The sequence below is a fragment of the Bos indicus genome, chromosome 26, assembly GCF_029378745.1.
Source record: "Bos indicus isolate NIAB-ARS_2022 breed Sahiwal x Tharparkar chromosome 26, NIAB-ARS_B.indTharparkar_mat_pri_1.0, whole genome shotgun sequence".
Taxonomy (NCBI): Eukaryota; Metazoa; Chordata; class Mammalia; order Artiodactyla; family Bovidae; genus Bos; species Bos indicus.
Window position 1 is genome coordinate 24,492,329 of NC_091785.1, and position 24,226 is coordinate 24,516,554.

Genomic DNA, 24,226 nt, shown 5'->3' on the forward strand with positions numbered 1-24,226 from the left:
GAGAATGGGGAATGGAAGTAAAGGATTGTTAGGGAGTTTGGGATGGGCTTCCCTTGTGGCTCAGTTGGTAAAGAATCCGCCTGCAATGCTGGAGACCTGAGTTTGATCCCTTGGTTGGGAAGATCCCCTGGAGAAGGGAAAGGCTACCCACTCTAGTATTCTAGCCTAGAGAATCCCATGGACTGTATTGCAAAGAGTTGGACCCAACTGAGCAACTTTCACTTCATTTCACTTTGGGGTGGACATGTACACACTGTGGTGTCTTAAATGGATAAGCAACAAGATCCTACTATATAGCACAGGGAACTCTGTTCAATGTTATCTGGCAGCCTGGGTGGGAGGGCAGTTTGGGGGAGAATGGATACATTTATATGTACAGCTGAGTCCCTTTGCCATCCACCCGAAACTACCACAACATTATTAATTGGCTATGCTCCAATATAAAATAAAAAGTTTAAAACTATAGCTTTAGAGGCAATGTGCATGTATATGTGTTTTCCCTGCTTTGTTTGTTGTGTTTCGGTTGAAAGTTACCAGGAAATATTATTTCTTTGAGATCCACTGGGTCTGTGGATTTGCCCAGTGGAAGCTCACACTGTCTGGGGTTGCATGTCACCGGATTTCCTTAGCACAGTAACCTAATCCTTAAGTTTCTTTTGTTGTTTTTTTTTTGTTGCTAATTCAAACTGTAAACCCTCAGACATGGATACCCTTTTCTAAAAGAAATGACTTAAAGAGAGTTAGTAGTTCACTGGGAAAGGAGTCACCTCTCTAGGAAGGCTTCTTAATCGTGTTATTTATATTGGGGACATAATGACAACTGATCCCTTTTGAAATAGGCCTCACAGCTCCTTGGGGCATTTGGAATGGGTGACAAACAGTGGTAATGATCCCTCTCCCTGCCCATCTATCCTTCCCCGGCCCCTCCCACCAGCAGGCACTTACTTGAGTTTATGTAGCCGCTGCTGCCATGCGTCAGGCTCTGTTTCTCCAGCCGGCTCCCTCCACCCAGAGATCCTGTTTTAGCATAGCCATTGCTGGTCCCCCCTTCTGCAGAAACGAGGAGCAGGTGACTTTACAAGTGGACTCAGCAGCCCCTCTCACCCGCCTTCCCTGGCCTCTCACCCACGACCCTCTTGGTTTGGAGCCCCTTTCCCACCGGATCTCATTTTGTTTGTTTTTGATACAAATGTCAAGAGCAAATATTCTACCCACAAGAAAGTTTCCAGGGTGATTGCTGATTAGGATAATTTAAATATTAGAAAAGTCAGCAAGTGATGAAAACTCCTTGAGGCCTGGGCCCAGGTTGGACTTTTATGAATGCCTGGCCAGTGCCCTGGACCTGGCAGCCACTGGAAGTGTCAGAGGGCCGAGTGCCAGCGCTGTGAGGATGGTGTTTCACCTGGCAGCCCATCACACTCCAACCTGTGTGTGGATGCGGAGGCTTCCCATCCCCTCCTGAACCAGGATTCCCAGGAGGTGCAGGGCTAGCTCAGGGGCTTGGATCTCCATTATAGAACCCACTAACCCCAGCGACCTCCTGAGAGAAGAGCAGATTCAAACAGAAGCCTGACTATGGTTTCCTCCTCCTAACCTAGGCCCAGGCTGGAGAAGATTTCTGGTATTTTAGTGTCCAATCAAATCTATAGAGACAGAAACCAAATTTGTGTATTTTAGAGGCCAGGGAGAGGGGAGAGAGGATGGAAATGTTCTAAAATTAGATTGTTGGGGCCACATGACTCTATGGACGTGCTAATGACCATTGAATTACACACTTCAAACTGGTGGATTCCGTGGGATATAAGTTAAAGTCAACACAGCTGTTAAAAAAAAAGATTTCCGATATTCTGGATTTGCTGGACTGACGAGTGAGAGCCCATGAGAAAGGTTACACGTGGAGCCCTTCACATGAGCCTTAGTGAGATGCAAGTTCTCAAAATAAGTCACTTACTTGGTGGTAAGGATGTAAGTCTTGTAGTTACTGTTTCTGTGATGACTAGAAAAAGACAAAGAAAAGAGGAGATCTTACATAATGCACTGAAATTCCTCCACTTTGGCAAGGTCTTGCATCTTTCATAAGCTCAGCACATTAAGTTAGGTTCAAGGTAGATTTTTATACACTTGTGCTTCAAGGGATTTGATTTGACCTTCTGTAAAAGCAAATAGGTGCAATAACAATGGGACTTAATGTACCTAGAAAATAGGTTTATATTTCTTTGGGACCAAAAGTAGTTAGTAACCCACTGATTTGAAAAATGAGTTACCGTGCATTAATGTCTCTCATCTAACAATTAGATCTAGCTCAGGCCTGGATTCACCTTTGAAGAAGGGTCAGAACCTCAAGCCACTTTTCTCTGCACTGTCCCTTCTGAACTGTCACCCAGTCCAGCTGAGGCCAGTACATCTTCCTGGCTGATTCCACTGTGATGTGGATAATGACCTTGAACTTCTCTGTGAATTTGGGGGTATCTCAAGGGCGCATAATTCATTCTAAAATCTTCAGGGCCATGCCTGAGTGTGAGGAGATGTATGAAGGAAGGGGGTTGATAAGTCACATTTGGTGCTTGGTGAAATCATGGACAGGTGAATATCCAAGACAGACTTGAGAATCAGTCCCTTTGCCTCCTGAAATGGAGAAGGTGCCAAGTGCCACCGTGGTGAGGCTATGGAGGTCATAAAAGTTTTTTGTGTTTTTTAAAAACACCAGTTAGAATAAACTGAGTTAGAATAAACTCTTGCCTTCCTGAATCACTCTCTCCTCTACAGCAGCATGGGGGTTGGGTAGATTCTGAAACCATAACTGGGCCAATTTTGTGCTCTGACTGTGACCATCACCAACCACTACCTCCTTCTGGGTTGGACATCAGGTGCCCCTATTTAGCTGAGCCCCCTGTTTTCTGAAATCACACTTCTCATGCATATGTGTGTGCACAAGCCCAAGTATATGCATATATGTGGTATGTATGCAGGTATGGCTCATGAGAAGAGAAAAGAAAAGGATGAAGAAGATGATGAAGGAGATGGTGGGGCGTCACTTGGTGTGCTGGCAACTGCTCCCTCCCACACGGGTCTTACTGCTCCTACCCGTCACCCTTTCTTTCTTCACTCTGCGTGTTCCTATTAGTTTGGTTGTCTTCGCAGCAACACGGGGTTATTAAAGGAGCAGAAGCAGCATCACATGCATAAAAGGAAATGGTTGTAGAGACAAAAATGGCAGCTTGATTTGAATAATAGTCCTTGAGCGTTCACTAAACCTCTTGTTGTGTGGACTTCTGGGATTCCATGACACATAAAAATAAATTATTTCTTAACTTAAGAGTTCCAAGTCTGTGGACGCAGAGTTTTTTTGTTTTTTGTTTTTTATTGGAGATATATGAAAGTCACAGGATAGATGAAAGAGTTAGAGCTGCTAAGGGGACAGTTTAAATGTCTCTGAATTTATCATCTGGGCAGTTTCACACAAGAAATGTGCCTGTTTTCAGTTTTCAGTGTAGATTGCAACTGTGACACCAGTGTGATTCCAACTTTGTCCCAGTAATGGGGATATTATTCTTTTGGATTTCCATCACCTTGTATCCCTAAATAAGAACACGACTGAATAAACTCTAGCAAATTCATTCAACAGGATATTATGGAATCATTACAAATGCTGGTTATAAAAACTGTAACATTGAAATGGCAATTCTGGTCTTTGAAGAAAAAATGGAACACATTTCAATTACAAGTGTATTAAAAAAAATCAACAAAAGCCTTCTTAAAGGAAAAAATAAAGCCTATTTAGGAATACATTTAAAATTGTACAGTGAAAAAGGCAAAAAACTAAGAAAAAACTAAAAACAAAAAACATAAATAGAAAAAAAGATACAGTAGTTGTGGTAGAATTAGGAATGAATTATTAACTTTTTCCAAATTTTTGATCGCTTTTATAATGACATTTATCACGCTCTTACTTCTTTCAGTGACTTCAGTGCCATCCCGTTTGTTCTTCTGGGTTATGTCCATATCATCGCCACCTACAGAAAAAGCCAGAAACCAGGACTAGCCATGTCCGTTACCACCCCTTTTCATAAGTGTAGGTCCCTACTATTCAAGCTGAGAACTAAAACTGGATTCCCATGATTCAAAGCATAATTCTTTCGTGTGCATAGATTTTAATAAGGGTCATTCCCATTTCTTGTATTAGTGTGGGAGTAATTTAATAGTTCCAGCTTGGATCCTATTCTTTTGTACTGAGATCTTTTTTTTTTTTTTTTCAGGGTCCAGTTGACCAGGTTGCACCCTGCTGAGCATTAAAGGTCTTACATAGATCTGGCACCCTGACATTTGACTATAAAACTTCCACTTTTTGTCAAGTAATACAATATCTCCCAAAGCATGTGGTGCTTTCAGCTAATTCATTTTGATGTATCCCACAATGTTCAGTGTTCTATACAATGCTCTGTGAATAGAAGACATTCACGCTTCATTATTTAGAGTTCAGATGTGAGAATGATGTTTGATGGGTTGAAATCAGGATAAAAATTATTATGATTGTCATACTTGTGTGGAACTTTATACTTCACAACATGAAATTTTCTCTTTAACACAACAGCCCTACTATGCTTCTTTACAGACTTATGTAGGAAAAAAAAAAACAAAAAACAAGAAAGTCAATGTAAAATCTGTTGAAATATGTAGGAAAAGATTTGTACAAGTCATCTGCGTTCTCCCTTCACTCTTACTCGGGGCAGAAAAAAATCACTGAGATCTTGTCCACTGTGTCCTGAAGCATGGATGGGATGAGGCAAGGCTTTAGGGGTGGGGCGGGGCTGGGCTGGGCTGGGGAGGAGCACGGTTCAGGAGACCAAGGCAAGGATCCCTGTTCCAACTGGGTGCTTTTGGCTGTAGTCACCAGTCTCAGGCTCTGCAAGGACTTGAAACCTGGCTTTCCCTGGGGTTCTCTCTGCCCAACCTTCCTTTCCTCCTACTTGATCTTTTGGGTGCAGTTCAGATTGGGATTTTAGAATTCAGGAGCAAGCTACTCCCACCCAGGACACCCCTTTCTTGAAGATCTCTCCTTTCAGTCTTTTTCTCCTGCCTGGTGACTTTATGGTCTACTTATCCACTAGGTGCAATGGACACAGGGCCTACTCCCATCATACTTTCAGGGGCCCGCAAATCAAACGGAAAAATGAACACACTCTAACTTGGAGTATATTCTTTCAAGTCTTTTTTTTTTTTTTTTTAATGGAGGAAGGACATCCACAAAGGCAAAAGTATCTAGGTCGACAAAAGTCCTAATGCAGCCCGGGGTGAGCTCCCCACTGAAAATCAAGACCACGCAAGACCAACTGGTCAACTGCCTGGTGGAATCTACCAAGATCCGCACAGTTAGTGTCAGAGCCTGATCGAATGTGCCAACTCTTTGCTCACCGGGGTTTTTTAAATGCAGCTCTAGGCAAGGAATGAGGCATCATGGAAAAATTCCTGGCTGCAGCTAAGAAGACACAGATGTTCTTTGCAGGTATGTTTCCCAGAGCCGAAGAGCAGAGGCTCCATGAGCAATTTAACAGTGGAGTCCAGCTTTATCAGAGGGCCAAACCTGACTTGTGACTCTGTCTGTACTCCTGTAGGCCTATGTCCCACCAATCTACGTACAACCTGACACCCTCTTTGAAATCCACCGTTTAAGCATTAATTGCCTTTGGCATCTCTGAAGCTCCCCCCACCTCTTTTTTTTTTTTTAATTCATCATCAGCTATGAACCAGGAGGCATTTTGGAGATTAAATGTTCACATGCCCCTGGCTGCCAGTGGGGAGCCACCTAGCATGGCAGCACCTGAATTGTTATAAACAGTTCCTTTCAGGATAATATTTCATAACAACCTATGGAAACTTTAACTTTCCACAAGTTATCACTTATTACCATCCTTAAATGAAAGTTGCTGCTGGCAGCTATAAATTTGGATTGGCTGGGTCGTTTCCACTTATAGCCATCAAGGCAGACTGATGATAGCTCCAGTCCATTTGATAAGAGCTTCTAGGCAGCCAAACTGGCAAGTGTTTTCTTGTTCTTTCTGTACCTAAAAATATAACAAACATTTCTAGGTAGCTGCTATCTTTTTCTTAGGTCCCAATGATGAACCCTTAAGATTTGCAACAAAAAAAGCCAAGAGTTCCCTAACTTCCAGAAGGCACAAGGAGATAGCCTGCTAAGAAATCAGATGCCCCCCTCCAGAATGGGAGGGAGGGGAGCCCTTACTGCTCAGTGCTCTAGAGATAGAAGGGCCCCTGGGTGGGTGAAGGTAGATGCAACCTCTCTCTCAGCCTGGAGCTCCTACATGGCTGCATCCCATGGCCTTACACAATGATTTCTTGGGCCTGAAATAAGGAAGGAGCTCTGCTGGCTTTACCCAGACCAATAGTCAGAAATGGTAGGGATGTATCAGGAGACAAATGCATTTCAACCAGAGCTGAGAGGAAATTTTCTGTGACTTATCAAAGCGAAAATGATGGGTTGAGGCACAAACCTGGATGGGGATCATCCCATGGGGCTACAGTTTTCCCACAGGATTTCCTTCTTAAATATTTTAAGTGCCGAGAGTTTTTAAAAAGTGTAACATAAGGGAAAGAAAAGTACATGCCCAGACTCGTGGCTGAGCCTGCCTCTCCCAGCAGTGCTTATCTGAACACCTTGCCCCAAAAGTACTACTTAACGAGAGCACAGTCAAGTAGCATAATTTTAAACTTCTGGGATGTTTGGGCCACTTTACTAGAACTGAGGATAAGCAAGTCATTCAAGTTCTCAATTCCAAAGTTATGTTAACTTCCATTCATAGTTCTAAGGGGCTGCTTCGTGGTTATTTCATAATGTTCTTTTGAAGACATAAAAATGATCCTGTGCCATTTTCTTATGTAAGAAAACACAATTCAGAATCATTTTCCTACTTTTATGAGTTTTTTTCCTTTCCTCTTCATTTAAATGGTGTCACATCGACCTAAAACTATTACTATTGATGATGGGGTGTAACCCAGGCACAAACAAGGCCAAATTGCTGATACCAAGAGAAAACCATCTCAACCGACCTTCTTATAACAATTCACGAAACACTTGGTCTTTAGCACAAAGAAGGGAACAGAGAAGGAAATGTTTTTCTATTTTAGGAATAAATGTCCCTATCCTCTGCTAAGGAATCATAGGTATCCTTACAGCTCTTGTTACTCCAATCTTTGTACACTTTACATTTTAAAACAATAAAATAACCAAAATGTGGGAAAACCACCCACTAGCTATTGCCCTGTTAACACAGACAGGCCAAGCAGTTTGCAGGGGGTATCAACCTATCAAGCCTATCATGCCCTAGGGTTGATAGTCTCAGAGGCTTCTGTCTCTACACCCCTCTGGCAAGCAATGGGTGCCCCCACCTCTGCATTTAGCATCCTCCATTTTCATAACCAGGGCTGGGGGAGCTTGGGCCCTAGCTTGGTGATTAAGCTGCTTGTTTATAGCCATGTTTGGTTAAATCCTGCTACCACTAACAATGGCAAATGAGCCAAACCAGGCAGATGCAAACTTCTTTTGGTCAGGCATAATTTTAAAATGTGGTTAGTTCTTAGGTCAGAGCGGTTTCAGCAATCTGGGTTTCTATCCAAGCTTCAAGCAAGACTCCTTGCTTTAAGTGCCCCCATGTTAACGCTGATCAGATTCGTGGGAGTGTTTTGAAGGGGCTGAGAGTAAAGCAAGCCTTCTCTGATTTTCAAAAGGGCTCCACTGGTGGCTGTACATTTAGTTTAGTTTCAACTTAGATTTGTGCCTTAGCTCTAAGAGAAAGCATATGGGGGTAAGAGAAACGATTCTGCTCTCCAAACAGATTTCTTTAAAAAATCTCCCTACATTTTATGGAAAGAACAAATCCAACTATTAAGCTACTGATTAGCTGCTTCTCAAAGAAATGAGGCGCTAGAGGATTTGCCAACACTTCAAAAAAGTAAAGTGGTAAATTGTCAGTTAGTAGTTAATGTGGTCTGTGAGATACCTAAACTGGTAGTTCTCATCCCAAAATGAATTTATTTTGGTCTACATTGGCCTGTAAAATGTGACAGAATTTTTTTTTTCTTGTTCCAAGTTAGACTCCAGGAAGTTCCTGGATTAACTATATCATTTCAGACATTTCACTTTACTTTAGATTAGGGGTGGTAAGTGTAGAGTGTGATAAGCTCAGCCAACCCCTTGAGCTTAGTCAGAAGCTGCCAGCACAGACTCTGGGGGAGCACATTGGTGCTCAGGGGTTACTTCTAGAAACCCCCACTCAAACCCCCACTTTGATTTCTGAGCTGTTCTCTGCTATCAAGGGGAGAGGGGGAAAGTAGAGAAGGGTGGAGAGAGACAAGGAGAGAGAAACCCAGATTGAGAGAGAAGGAATTTTAAACTATTTATATTCTAAATAAAACAGTTTAACACAAGTCATTTTACAATACTGAAAACAATACCAAAGAAATTTTGTCACCAGAGTTCACTTTATCTTCACTGGCTTTTTTATTCTCTTTCCCACTGTCAAAACTTTCTTGTCCCTTTAAAAGACCTACCCTGAGTAGAACATATAAGTCAAACTAATCATTTATGATCAATTAATCACATCAACAGAACACTGGAAATTAAAGGATGTCATCTTAGATTCTCCGACAAACATTCACGTTCTCAGCGGCAAACCTCAAATTAAAGTCTCACAAGGAGCAAGAACCACCAAGTTCCTATGACTTACCTAGTTTGAGATGCTGAAGGAATCGGAAACAACTTTGAGTAAATGCCCCTTCTTTCTTCCCCTGACGTTTTCTTCTAGACTGTTTGCCGTTCCCACTTTTTTTTTTAATCCAGACCCAGCCAAGGTGTGTTAGAGCTGAGTGATCTTTCAAAAATGTTCACTTCTCTCCCCCTTGTTTCTTTCAGTTCTTTGCTTCCAAACAAGTCCTGACAAAGGTGTGTCGAGGTTTAAAGCATGACTCCACCCTTCCAATTATCTGACACTTGCAGGATTAAAAAAAAAATCTGCCTCCAGGAATCAAACTTTACAGGAGGCAGAAAGCTTCTCCAGTTTAGAGCTATGGGATTAACCATTTATGGGCCATGGGAAAAGGGAACAAAGGTTCAGCATAAAGGAAATGACCTTTTATTACTCCTCCTTACCTTTTATAGCCAGAGGACTGCCACAGCTTGGTATTCCCCTCCCTCGCTGCCATCAGATTGGCTCAGTTCAGTCGCTCAGTCATGTCCAGCTGTTTTTGACCCCGTGGACTGCCGCATGCTAGGCCTCCCTGTCCATCACCAACTCCCGGAGTTTACTCAAACTCATGTCCATTGAGTCAGTGATGCCATCCAACCATCTCATCCTCTGTTGTCCTCTCCTCCTCCCACCTTCGATCTTTCCCAGCATCAGCGTCTTTTCAAATGACTTAGTTCTTTGCATCAGTGGCCAAAGTATTGGAGTTTCAGCTTCACCATCAGTCCTTTTGATGAACATTCAGGACTGATTTCCTTTAGGATGGACTGGTTGGATCTCCTTGTAGTCCAAGGGACTCTCAAGAGTCTTCTCCAACACCACAGTTCAAAAGCATCCATTCTTCAATGCTCAGCTTTCCTTATAGTCCAACTCTCACATCCATATATGACTCCTGGAAAAACCATAGCCTTGACTAGATGGACCTTTGTTGGCAAAGTAATGTTTCTGCTTTTTAATATGCTGTCTAGGTTGGTAATGGAGAAGGCAATGGCAACCCACTCCAGTACTCTCACCTGGAAAGTCCCATGGACGGAGGAGCTTGGTAGACTGCAGTCCATGGGGTCATGAAGAGTCGAACATGACTGAGCGACTTCACTTTCACTTTTCACTTTCATGCACTGGAGAAGGAAATGGCAACCCACTCCAGTGTTCTTGCCTGGAGAATCCCAGGGATGGGGGAGCCTGGTTGGCTGCCGTCTGTGGGGTCGCACAGAGTCGGACACGACTGACGTGACTTAGCAGCAGCAGCAGGTTGGTCATAACTTTCCTTCCAAGGAGTAAGCGTCTTTTAATTTCATGGCTGCAATCACCATCTGCAGTGATTTTGGAGCCCCCCAAAATAAAGTCTTTCACTGTTTCCATTGTTTCCCCATCTATTTGCCATGAAGTGATGGGACCAGATGCCATGATCTTAGTTTTCTGAATGTTGAGTTTTAAGCCAACTTTTTCATTCTCCTCTTTCACTTTCATCAAGCTCTTTAGTTCTTCTTCACTTTCTGCCATAAGGGTGGTGTCATCTGCATATCTGAGGTTATTGATACTTCTCCCAGCAATCTTGATTCCAGCTTGTGCTTCTTCCAGCCTGGCATTTTGCATGATGTACTCTGCATGCTGCTAAGTTGCTAAGTTGCTTTAGTTGTGTCTGACTCTGTGTGACCCCGTAGATGGCAGCCCACTAAGGCTCTACCGTCCCTGGGATTCTCCAGGCAAAAACACTGGAGTGGGTTGCCATTTCCTTCTCCAATGCGTGAAAGTGAAAAGTGAAAGTGAAGTCGCTCAGTCGTGTCCGACTAGTAGCGACCCTATGGACTGCAGCCTACCAGGCTCCTCCACCCATGAGATTTTCTAGGCAAGAGTACTGGAGTGGCTTGCCATTGCCTTCTCCATGTACTCTGCATATAAGTTAAATAAGCAGGGTGACAATATACAGCCTTGACATACTCCTTTCCTGATTTGGAACCAGTCTGTTGTTCCATGTCCAGTTCTAACTGTTACTTCTGACCTACATACAGATTTCTCAAGAGGCAGATCAGGTGGTTTGGTATTCCCATCTCTGTAAAAATTTCCCCCAGTTTGTTGTGATCCATACAGTGAAAGGCTTTGGCATAGCCAATAAAGCAGAAGTAGATGCTTTTCTGGAACTCTCTCACTTTTTCAATGATCCAACAGATGTTGGCAATTGGATCTCTGGTTCCTCTGCCTTTTCTAAACCCAGCTGCCATGGGAATAGTCAAAATCCCAATGTGTGTGACTCGTGGTGTATCCAGGCCCGTGGGGGACCTGTGGTCAGGGTCTGAGCCTGAGCCCTAGAAAAACTATGAAGTTGACAGGATTTATTTCTGAGATCTGTTTCCCCTATATATCACGGACAAATGCTGGTGGCTTAAACAGTAAAGAATCTGCCTGCCATGCAAGAGACCCGGTTCTATCCCTGGGTCAGGAAGATTCCCTGGAGAAGGAAATGGCAACCCACTCTGGTATTCTTGCCTGGGAAATCCCATGGACAGATAAGCCTGGCAGGCTACAGTCCATGGGGTCGCAAAGAGTCGGACATGACTGAGCAACTAACACTAACTAACTAACTCCCCTATATATACCTTTTCCCTCTTTCTCTGATTCTGCCCCAACCCAGGTCAAGCTTACCTTAAGGAAACAGTGGTGAACTAATTCAAAGTAAAATGTTAATGACTGAAAATACAGAGTAATTTGGTGGCATAGGGTTCACATTTTTAAAGTAACCAGATAAAGTAATACTGACCCCACAGAATGAAGTGAGGAACAGGATTTTAGGCATTTAGCCAGCTAATAATGGAAAGAGATACTGTTGGGGAGGGTTAAGGACCTTCTTGACCCTCAAATCAGCATCCACGTAGTCTCTATACAAGCAAAGACACATATGAACTCCCAGAGGCCCTGTAACTCCAGGTACAACTCATAGGACCCTTAGACTTTTCTGGAGGGCCAATTTGCACCAATCTAGAAAGTTCTCATGAACACTGGATGGCATCTGGTTTTCTAGGACCCCCCTAAAACTACTTGAGACTCTTGGTATTGGTAATATGGGAAATCTGACCCTGGAACTCACTCAGGCAGTTCTTTGGAGCCATAACATCTTCTTGGGACCCAATGCCAAATCTGGATTCCTTGATCTGAGGCATCATTCCTGGATCCTAGAGGGGAGTTGTGGGATTCTGGTAGCATAGTATCCATGCTTGTCTGGACCATGCTACTGTGGGTACTCATACTGAGTGGACGAGTAGCAGACTACAAGCACCCCCTATGGGGTTCTCACTCATAAGCTCCCAATATTTCTGCACTGCAGTTGCTCATTTCAGAATACTTTCAATGGTCTAGAATGTGACACTATTGGGTTCTTGTCTCCTGGAATGTTCCTGACTTCCCTAAATAGTTACTCATCATGTCTGCTGTTCATCTCACAGAAGAGTATTGAAGAATCTGGAAGATGGAAAGCTTTCAGCATGAAATTAACATAACGCTGTCTCATTCATTCACTTATTCATTAATTCATGAATTAAACAAAGATATACTGGCTTTTTGGCTCTTACTTGAAGTCAGACATTGAACTGAGAATTTGGTGGTGAAATATAGATATATTTTCAGTTATTATGGAGTTCAGGGTCCAGTGGAGGCAGACAGGTCTTAAATGTATTAGTCTGCTAGGGCTGCTGTAACAAAATACCACTGGCCTTGCTAAAGATAAACAGCAAGCCCCAGATGGAGTCATTTGCCCCAACAACACAGCAAACCAAGACTTAATTGCAGTTTTCACTTTTCCTAGGAATGGAATCTTTAAGTAGACAATCCTAAATTTCCTAATCAGCACTTAGGTAATTTGCATAATAAGAACCATGCCATTCCCTTTCCACCAAAATAACGACCTGGCCTGAAACAATCTTTCTTATCTTTTGCTAATAACATCCTCGCCCACCTTCCTCTGTCTATAAAAACCTTTCATTTTGTACAGCCCCTCAGAGAGCTTCTATTTATTGGACCAGATGCTCCTTGATTCTTGAATCTTTGAACAAAGCCAATTAGACCTTCAAATCTACTCTGTTAACTTTTTCTTTTTTAACAGATTGGTGGCAGCAGTGGGATCCAGGTGAACTTCTGAAGGCATTCAGAACATTCAGGCCTGGTGCCGCATAACCCATTCTGAGTTCACTCCTTTCTCACTGTTTCCAAGGGATGTTGGCGAGTTCCTCTCTGCTAAGCTATGCTTTTTTGCATTCAAGCTCCCAATCTAATCGGCTTTCCTCCTCAGGACAAGTTTGCTTGAGCATGTAGATGGTTCTACTCAGAACCCAACTGAACTGGCAGATGGTTCTGCCTGCAGCCCAGCCTCTAACCTTTCAGACCACAGTTGCCCAGGTGGGAAATCCAGCCCTTGGCTCTGTCCCTGGATTCCACACTGAACACTGCTGATAGTTTGGTCTGCAGTTCTGTTGTGAATCCTTCCTCAGGTTTCATGTTGGTAGCTGCTGCTGGTAACTGGAGCTTTCCATTTATGTGGAAGCAGATCGCAGGCCCCATTCCTTGGGGTTTGCTGGTCCAATCCTTTCCCCAGTCCAAGGTTCCACGGGAACTGATGGTGGTGCACACAAGGCTGTCTTCTGGCCAGGACATGTGAACATCTCTTAGTTGCTGCCAATACATTAAGGTGTTTGTCTTGTTTTGTGCAGATAAAGGCTATTGCTCAGTTGGTACCTAGAAAACCAAAAGAAACTCCTGTGAGGTTTTTCACCAGATCCAGATCCCATGTTGGGAACTACTGGTGGCAGTGGTAGCCCTTTATTTGGAATCATTCCACAGTCCCCATTTTGGGGGACCTGTGGATTCAGTTCTTTCTCCATGCCCCAGATTATTAGTGTGGCTCCAAGAAACTCAAAGGCCTAGTTAAGAGCAATGGGATACTTTATATCTAAAGAGTTGTGTGAGCCACCTTATGGCACACTCATTTGCTTTATGTTTAACATCAATAGGCCCGGAATGGAAGTTGAAGATGGCAAGATTTTACAAAAAACAAGCTAGAATTACAATGGTCATTATGAAGAAAATTTCAAACAGACAAGATCATTTTAAAAGTGACCCAGCAATCCCACTGCTGGGCATACACACTGAGGAAACCAGAATTGAAAGAGACACATGTACCCCAATGTTCATCGCAGCACTGTTTATAATAGCCAGGACATGGAAGCAACCTAGATGTCCATCAGCAGATGAATGGATAAGAAAGCTGTGGTACATATACACAATAGAGTATTATTCAGCCATTAAAAAGAATACATTTGAATCAGTTCTAATGAGGTGGATGAAACTGGAGCCTATTATACAGAGTGAAGTAAGCCAGAAAGAAAAATACCAATACAATATACTAATGCATATATAAGGAATTTAGAAAGATGGTAATGATAACCCTGTATGCGAGACAGCAAAAGAGACACAGATGTATAGAACAGTCTTTTGGACTCTGTGGGAGAGGGAGAGGGTGGGATGATTTGGGAGAATGGCATTGAAACATGTATAATATCATATAAGAAACGAATCACCAGTCCAGGTTCGATGCAGGATACAGGATGCTTGGGGCTGGTGCACTGGGATGACCCGGAGGGATGGTATGGGGAGGGAGGTGAGAGGGGGGTTCAGGATGGGGAACACGTGTACACCCGTGGTGGATTCATGTTGATGTATGGCAAAACCAATACAATATTATAAAGTAATTAGCCTCCAATTAAAATAAATAAATTTAAATTTAAAAAAAAGTACACTTAAAAGCAAGAGTTCCCAAATCAAACAGAATGGAATACCTATTTTAATTAGTATGATGAAGCCTCTAAAATTTTTTGAAATTTCAAAACAGTTTCATTAAGTTTTTTTGTAAAAGACTAATGAAAAATGAAAGACACAGCCAGTATTTAAAACAACAACTAGGCCTCCCCCATTACACTCTTCTAGAAGTTCATCAAAACACTGGCCCAGAAATTGATGTTTCAATTATAAACAATGGAAAGAGACACTGGAAAAAAGATTGTCCTCAAAGGCCCTAGGCAGATTCTTCAACATCAACTTAGGTGCCCTGATATAGAATCCTCCCAAAGTTGACAAAACGAAGGGATTTTCTGGTAAACTGATGCATTATTCCCTTAAACAGCCAAGGGGGAACTAAAGTTAAAATTTATTGGGTTGTTCAATACTGCCAGAAATATTCAGTTGGTCCCAAATTAAACCTGACAAGATATTTGAAAGGATTTAATGACTTTATGATTAGAAATGTGGCCAGATTGGAAGCTGTTATTCAGGGCCTGCTAGGAATTTTTTTTTAAAGGGCTTTTCCCCTAAGCTAAATATATTGAGAGAAAGAGACATTCCAACCATAGGTGGATGGGTGCACCAATCCTTTTTTGTCAATTCTCAAACCTCCTTTATTCATTTCAAAATAGTTGTAGATATCAGGACATTAGGAACACAATTGTCTGGTAAATATGCCCCCCAAACTCCATCTTGGAGAAAATTTGGATACCTTCTCTATGAATTTTCTACCCTCATCTTCTCTAGAACCTAAGAGCCATTCTTTGAAATACACATATTTCTCATCAGAAAAAAAAATGGGGAAGAAGTATTTGGAAATTGGGAAGATTAAAAAAAAAAGCAAAAACTCAAGTGTCTTCTCCACAAATATGAGTTGCTATAAGATCTCTGCTGGCATGTCTATGTGTGTCTATATGTACATGTTATGGATGTGTGATACTTTGTACCTATGGCTGCTATTGCCAAAAATAATTTTGCAAAAGAGCTGTATTTAATTTGTTTTAAACTCAAGTGCTTATATAAACTAAGAGTTGGGTATTCCACAACTCTCAGAATATAGAGACTAACCCAAATGTTCATTTTTAAGTCCATGTGATCTAAAATTAATCTTTCATAAATAAAATCTAGTTAAAGTTTGTTGGTTTAATTAAAACAGACATGTCTTTAGAGTTATCAGCATTAAATATTAACACTTTTTATTCTATATTTGTTTACAAATTTATCAGTAAGAAAAATAGATATAATGAAGTTCAGATAGTACAAACCACTTTTGGGACCAAATGATTTAGTTTGGGAAAAGAGTTTATAAACATTTTAACAATTATATTTTCTGGCATATGTACTTAAAACTAACTTCTAAAATATTTTAGTAAATTGGAACCTTAGAGTTTTGGTAAAGTAAGGTTAATGATAGAAATTCACTGAATAGAGTGTTTCAAAAAAACTAAAATATTATTTATTGAACATAGGTTTATCTATTTTGGGCTTCTTTTTAGAGGAACTAAAGGTAAACTTGGTTCTGTTAGAAAACACGTCCTTTTTTCACAGTGAAAGTTTACATTGTGAAGAAGCACGTTTTTAGAAATAATGAAACATATTCACAAATTTGTCAATCTAAAGAATGCTGGTATATGAGACAGTGTAAAATTGTTTACATCCTAAATTTTCACTAGAAATTAAGGGTTTAAAATACTAACATTATTAAAGCTACTGAAAACAAAAAGCAAAGCATCTCCATATGCCAGGAAAGTAGATTGTGTTTCTGGCTAAGAAAAGGAATGAGGATTGAAGATGCATTTTTGTTAAGAGGAAGTGAGAGTAATTTTGTCTAAACTAGAATATCTGTTTATTTCAGAGAAAGGGAAGAAAATGAAGGACAGAGTAAATGTATACAGAAAGAAAGGGAAAAAAATTATTGCACCTCATGTAATCAAACTGGTTAAAATCCAATTTTTACTATAAGGGTTTTAAAATTTAAAGTTTAACATCATAGTGTATTTATGTTAAAGTAGAACTTAAATTTTCTTTCATCTGCTAACTAAATAGTTAAGAATTGTTTTATATTGATCCATAATCCTGTTTAGTCAAGTGTCCAACCCTTTGGACATTTCTGACAAAGTTTCCAAAATCAAGTTCCAAAAATGAAGTCTTTCTGATCTAGAAAAAACTTTGGGATTTTTCCAGAGGGCCCCTGGAACATCCCAAAAGATTTGTTAAACTAGTTAGACTTTCTTCATATATTAAATTACATGAGAAGCATTGCCAGATAAGAAGTAACATTAAGATCTTTTTTTTTTTTCTTAATGTTGTGTCTTCGGAGGTAGATGCTGTAAGTGTTCCAGAAATTATGTTAAATTCCTGGAAGTCTAACGCAGCCTGGTATAAAATGTCATCTGTCATCAAAATCGAGGCTCACACTAGAAGGACTGAACATGATATCAGGGAAATTCCCTGGCTGATTTTCATGCAAGGGCAGCAGCAATAGAATCTATAGCGATTGTGGCCCTTGGGGGTGAGGCCCATTCTGCTGCTGCAGAAAATGACCCCTCGTTGCCTAACTTCTGACATTCGGATGTCCTTGTAACATGGCAACAGTCTGCTCTTGAATTGGAGACATTAAAATGGGTAAACAATGGCTGTAAACGAAATGAACAGAAAGGGCTGTGGGGAAAAAAAAGGCAGTGGCTTGGTTCTTCCTGGTTCCCTGGCAAAATCCATTTTGTTTTCAAATTTATTAATCCACAATAGGGAAAACTTTTTATTTGTCCCCAGAGGCCTCAGAACTCCTCCTTCTGGGTCCTTGGAGTGTATCTACCTGGACTTTGTTCAGTTGTCATTTAGTACAGGCGATCAATATGTTTTTGTTGCTGCATGTATGGTTTCTGGATGGGTTGGAGCCTTCCCTTCTTGCACCTTCATCAACAATCAGGCCAAATTTAATATAAACAAGTTAGCTTCACTGAGATTATGCTTGGGAAAAATATAAAGAGAAATATTTTGTGCCTTTATAGATATTAGATTCTAGTCCTGTTAATTATCTTTGAGGTTTTGTTATATAAATGTAAACTAGACTGAATCCTGAACTCTTCTTCTGCTGCTGCTAAGTCGCTTCAGTCGTGTCAGACTCTGTGCGATCCCATAGACGGCAGCCCACCAGGCTCCCCCATCCCTGGGATTCTCCAGGCAAAAACACTGGAGTGGGTTGCCATCTCCTTCTCCAACTAGAATTCTTCTAGTTTCCTAGAATATCTGTCTGGGAGAAATGTTTTTAAATTTCTCCCACCCTTCTGTTTTGGAATCACAAGAACAAAGATGGCCCTTCGATCACCTTGAAAGGGGCTGTGACGGGTCCTCCTCACTACCCAGATGGCAGTGAGACTACAGGACCTGAGCCTCGGATACACATCTCACAACTACAAGGACTATACCTGACCTGTGGTTCTGTACAGATGCTAGAGATCTCCAAAGCTGACAAGGAAGAGCTGCCATCAAGTTAGGCTGCTTCCAAAGTGATAGATTAAGCTGCTGCTAAGTCACTTCAGTCACGTCTGACTCTGTGCGACCCCATAGATGGCAGCCCACCAGGCTCCACTGTCCCTGAGATTCTCCAGGCAAGAACACCAGAGTGGGTTGCCATTTCCTTCTCCAATGCATGAAAGTGAAAAGTGAAAGTGAAGTCGCTCAGTTGTGTCCGACTCTTTTCGACCCCCTGGACTGTAGCCTACCAGGCTCCTCCGTCCATGGGATTTTCCAGGCAAGAGTACTGGAGTGGGGTGCCATTGCCTTCTCTGGCAGACAGGACTAAGAATCACCAATTTGGGAGATTCTCCTCACCTGAGACCTTCTAGCTTCAGGCTGAGATGTATTCGTGGCCCCTCTGCTCAGGCTGTTTGATGGGGGTGGACCCAGTCCTTTCTGTTGCTTCAACAAAGACCCACCCAGGGCCTGAATGGGCTCACACTCTGCACTGTGATACCTTCCCAGATGCTGCAGCAGTGGGAACCCACCCTGGCTCAGGAACGAGTCCTGGCAGCCCCAGTGAGGCCTAAGCACCTCCCTTGGTGACATGTCCTGGGGCTCCAGTGTTTTGCCCAAGCTCTCCACTGTCCCTGGCCCTGATTTGGAGAGTGATGGGCTGAGCTGGGCAAACAAGACATGCCGTGGGAGACAATAAAGATCTGCTCCCATTCAGACATCCTCTTCCCTTCACCATCCAGAATCCCATGCTGACGGATGGCAGGAGGCCCCAGCCTCGGGCTGATGGCTCACAGAGAGGGCTGACAGCCAAAGACTGGCCAAAAACAAAGGGCTTTTTGACTTTCCAATCCCAATGAGAAGCCTGGATGACTCCAGCAAGTTTGTTTCCCTAAAACTCACTCTCCTTGGGAACAATTTAAAAAGCTCAGAACAGCCAAAGGGAGGCATGGTCTTGGGGCAATTAATGACCCCCACAACAAGCTAAGGTCATTTCTATTATATGTAAGCTTGTTGCTGCTGCTGCTGCTAAATCACTTCAGTCGTGTCCGACTCTGTGTGACCCCATAGACGGCAGCCCACGAGGCTCCCCCGTCCCTGGGATTCTCCAGGCAAGAACACTGGAGTGGGTTATGTAAGCTTGTTAGTGAGAAAGAAACCACCGGTTGTTGCTGGCTCCTGCCGGTGCTCAGTTACTGTGGTGGGAAGGGGCTTGGGCTGTGCCAACTGCTCCTAATTAAACACGTCAGATTGCAGAATACCCAGGTCAGTACAGCTCAACTGGAAGAGAAATTAGGGTTCAGTCTTAGCACCTCAGTTCTGCCCCACAGTTAGAGGAACTTCCTGTGGCCTTTCTCGCTCTAGCCACTTGCCTGAAATAATAGCAGAGGAGCCTTGTGACCAATGGTCCAAAGCCCCTTCCCACCACAGATAGATTAAGACCTCCTACTTAAACATGAAACCCTTTCTTCTCTTTCCTTTACTCTGACATTGACCTAGAAAGATGACTCCCTCATCGGTATCTCCCAAGACACTGATAAGGGGAGTAACCTCTGAAATTTAGAGCAACTTTTATTTCAGGCTAAGAGAAAAATCTCACCAACTCCTGACTTGAAGGGGCTCACACAACAGTTCTTACAAATGAATCCATTAACAGTGCCGCCTTCATGGAAGCAAGTTTGTGCCCCAACAGGATTCGCTTTTGTCTGTGGTTGTAACCTGTGAGTGGACCTATGGGTGCCTGAATGGCTGAAGCAGCTGAGCAGTGCCTCCTAGGTTATCTAATCATGTCCCTAACTATTCTGGAAAGGACTGACCGGGAGTTTTTTCCTGATTCACAGTTTCTGTCGTTAGCAGTGAACACAGCCTAGTTTTCTGATTAGGAGTAGTGAGACTACTATGATCAGTAACCTCTCTGAAACTCTTTTTTTCTTAGTTCAGTTTTATTGAGATATAATCTACATACAGCACTGTATAGGTTCAAGATGCACAGATGAGAGACTTGATCTTCACACATCATGAAGTGATTATCACACTGAATTTAGTGAATGTCCATCATCTCACATAGATGTGAAATTAAAGAAATAGAAAAAAATATTTATTCTTTGTGATGAGAACTCCTAAGATTTACTCTCTTAATGATTTTCATATATAACATATGGCAGTGTTAATTACATTTATTTTGTTGTACATTGAAACGCTAGTACTTATATATCTTATAACTGGAAGTTTGTACCTTTTGACCGCCTTCATTCATTTCCCCCTCCTCCTGCTCCTCACCTCTAGTAACCACAAATCAGACCTCTTTTTCTGAGTGAGTTTGCTTTTGAAATATAGTTGGCCAACACTATGTTAGTTCTTGGTGCACAATATAGTTATTTTGTATTTCTATACATTTCAAAGTGACCACCGTAAGTCTATTTATGTTACTGTATGGAGGTATGATGTAGTTTTTGACTAGGTTTCCCACACTGTACATTTCATGTTTGTGAGTCATTTACTTTGTACTTCTTAATCTCCCTCACCTATTTCTCTCCTCCCTCTATCTTCCTGAGACCTCTCCTTAACCCTTGATGATAAAGCAGATTTTCTTGCTAAGCAATTAGCTTCCCAGCAAAAATCACTGGACTCTCTAGCCAAGTTTGTTCTTGACAATAGGATAGTCCTTGGTTTTCTTTTAGCTGAGTAAGGAGGTGTCTACGCTGTGGCCAACACTACGTGAGGCACCTGGATTAGCACTTTGTGAGGAGCTGAAACTTGGTTACAAATGATTACTGAGGGTACTCTTTCTGCCCCCTTCTGATGCCTATGTCAGAAGCTTTCTCTATCTCCTTTATACTTTAATAAAACTTTATTATACACACACACACACACACAAAACAAATGATTACTGAGTAAATAGATAACTAATGAGAACCTACTCTATAGCTCAGGGAACTCTGAGTGAGTGGAAGTCGCTCAGTCACGTCCGACTCTTTGCAACCCCACGGACTATACAGTCCATGGAATTCCCCAGGCCAGAACACTGGAGTGGGAAGCCTTTCCCTTCTCCAGGGGATCTTCCCAACTCAGGGATCGCACCCAGGTCTCTGGCATTGCAGGGGATTCTTTACGAACTGAGCTATCAGAGAAGCCTGTGGTGACCTAAATGGGAAGGAAATTTAAAAAGAGAGGATATACACACACACACACACACACACACATATGTATAGCTGATTCACTTCACTGTACAGTAGAAACTAACACATTGTAAAGCAGCTATACTCCAATAAAAATTAATTGAAATAAAATTTAAAAAATCACTGACCAAGCCACTTGGCTTAGAAATAACCCTTTGATGGTGTCCTTTTATTTGATTCTGATTGGTTTGGGTTTTGGGGACCATGGCTCCAAAAGTGCACTCCAAACCCTGGGAATTGATCTATTTATAGTTATTGTAAAAATCCCCCGGTGCATCATATCCTCTCAAAAACTGTAATATATGTTCGCAGCCACTAACTGCCAAGCAAATCATCTCCGTAAGACTGGCATGTCAGAAAAGGGAAGAGAATGACCGATTTAAGGATTATGAACAGGGACCTGTGACTGTCACAGGGATTAAACCAAAGAGAAGGACCTCAGGATACCACACCCAGGATTAACGAAGCTGCAAGAACTACAGAGTGGTGGCCAAGAGTGGCACTAATGCCTTAAATTTTGATCATGTCTCTCAGTTAGAGTTTATCAAAAGGGGATTTGCTAAAAAAAAAAAAAGACCCAAACCATTTGTCCCATGCTAGCATGCTAAGTTGCTTCAGTTGTGTCCAACTCTGTGGGACCCTATTGACTGTAGCCCACCAGGCTTCTCCAGGTAAGAACACTGGAGTGAGTTGCCTTGACCTCCTCCAGGGGATCTTCTTGACCCAGGGATCAAACCCACGTCTCTGATGTCTCCTGCACTGGCAAGCAGGTTCTTTACTACTAGCTCCACCAGGGAAGCCCCTCATTTGCCCCAGCAACAGCTACATGAGATTTAACTGCAGTTTCAACCTCTCCAGGTATGTGACTTTTAAACAGACATTGAAATTTCCTGATCAGCCCTAGTGAGGTAATCTGTATAAAAAGACCCTTGCCATTCCCTTACTCTCAACATAAGATGACCTGGCCTGGAACAATTCTTTTTCAAGCCAATAACTTATACCAGACCACCTGACCTGCCTCTTGAGAAACTTGTATGCAGGTCAGGAAGCAACAGTTAGAACTGGACATGGAACAACAGACTGGTTCCAAATAGGAAAAGGAGTATGTCAAGGCTGTATATTGTCACCCTGCTTATTTAACTTATATGCAGAGTACATCATGAGAAACGCTGGGCTGGAGGAAGCACAAGCTAGAATCAAGATTGCCGGGAAAAGTATCAATAACCTCAGATATGCAGATGACACCACCCTTATGGCAGAAAGTGAAGAGGAACTAAAGAGCTTCTTGATGAAAGTGAAAGAGGGAGTGAAAAAGTTGGCTTAAAGCTCAACATTCAGAAAACTAAGATCATGGCATCCGGTCCCATCACTTCATGGCAAATAGATGGGGAAACAGTGGAAACAATGGCTGACTTTATTTTTCTGGGCTCCAAAATCACTGCAGATGGTGATTGCAGCTGTGAAATTAAAAGATGCTTACTCCTTGGAAGGAAAGTTATGACCAACCTAGATAGCATATTCAAAAGCAGAGACACTACTTTGCCAACAAAGGTCTGTCCAGTCAAGGCTATGGTTTTTCCAGTGGTCATGTATGGATGTGAGAGTTGGACTATAAAGAAAGCTGAGCGCTGAAGAATTGATGCTTTTGAACTGTGGTGTTGGAGAAGACTCTTGAGAGTCCCTTGGATTGCTAGATCCAACCAGTACATCCTAAAGGAGATCAGTCCTGGGTGTTCGTTGGAAGTACTGATGCTGAAGCTGAAACTCCAATAGTTTGCGAAGAGCTGACTCATTTGAAAAGACCCTGATGCTGGGAAAGATTGAGGGCAGGAGGAGAAGGGGACGACAGAGGATGAGATGGTTGGATGGCATCACCGACTTGATGGACATGGATTTGGGTGGACTTCGGGAGTTTGTGATGGACAGGGAGGCCTGGCGTGCTGCGGTTCATGGGGTCACAAGGAGTTGGACACAAATGAGTGACTGAAATGAACTGAATAACATACTTGCCCCTCTCTCCTTCTGCCTATGAAAGCCTTCCATTTTGTACAGCCCCTAGGAGAACCCTTCTGTTTACTGAATGGGATGCTGTTTGATTCATCATTGAATGAAACCAATTAGATTTTCAAATTAACTCCATATAATTTTTTTAAAAAAAGCTTAAATGACATAAATTAATCGTCTCCCAACTCTTGATGACAGAAGTCCCAGATCAAGGCATTGGCAGGCTTGGCTCATCCTGCGGCCTCGCTCCTTGGTTTGCAGACAGCTATCTTCTTGCCTGGAGTGCTGCAGTCTATGGGGTCACAAACAGTTGGACACGACTGGGTGACTGAATGACAACAACATCTTTCTATATTTGCATGGCCTCTCTGTTCATGTGCATCTCTGATCTGTGTGTCCTAATCTCCTCTTACTATAGGGACACCAGTCAGATTGGATTAAGGTTTACCTAACAGCCTTTTTTTTTTTTTAATTTATTTTAATTGGAGGTGCTTTACTTTACAATGTTGTTGTGGTTTTTGCCATACATTCACATGAATTCAGCCATGGGTATACATGTGTTCCCCATCTTGAAACTCCCTCCCACCTCCCTCCCCACCCCATACCTCAGGGTTGTCCCAGTGCACCAACCCTGAGCACCCTGTCTCATGCGTCAAACCTGGACTAGCAATCTATTTCACAAATGATAATACACATGTTTCAATGCTATTCTCTCAAATCATCCCACCCTCGCCTTCTCCCACAGAGTCCAAAAGTCTGTTCTTTACATCTGTGTCTCTTCTGCTGTCTCACATACAGGGTCATCATTACCATCTTTCTAAATTCCATATATATGCGTTAATATACTGTATTGGTGTTTTTCTTTCTGACTTACTTCACTCTGTATAATAGACTCCAGTTTCATCCACCTTATTAGAACTGATTCAAATGCATTCTTTTTAATAGCTGAGTAATATTCCATTGTGTATATGTACCACAGCTTTCTTA

The 24,226-nt window shown here is 42.2% G+C and overlaps 1 protein-coding gene across 1 annotated transcript in view; it reads right to left on the reverse strand.

Moving 5' to 3' along the window:
* COL17A1 (collagen type XVII alpha 1 chain) overlaps positions 1-9,091 on the reverse strand; it is a 47,112-nt gene extending 38,021 nt beyond the window's left edge. Inside the window, exons 1-4 of the mRNA XM_070780785.1 lie at positions 8,742-9,091; positions 3,951-4,013; positions 1,952-1,996; positions 946-1,050 (exon numbers count right to left, since the gene is read on the reverse strand). Coding sequence (XP_070636886.1) covers positions 946-1,050; positions 1,952-1,996; positions 3,951-4,002 — 202 coding nt within the window. The 5' untranslated portion in view covers positions 4,003-4,013; positions 8,742-9,091. The remainder of the gene's footprint in view (positions 1-945; positions 1,051-1,951; positions 1,997-3,950; positions 4,014-8,741) is intronic.
* Between the last annotated feature and the right edge of the window lie 15,135 nt (positions 9,092-24,226).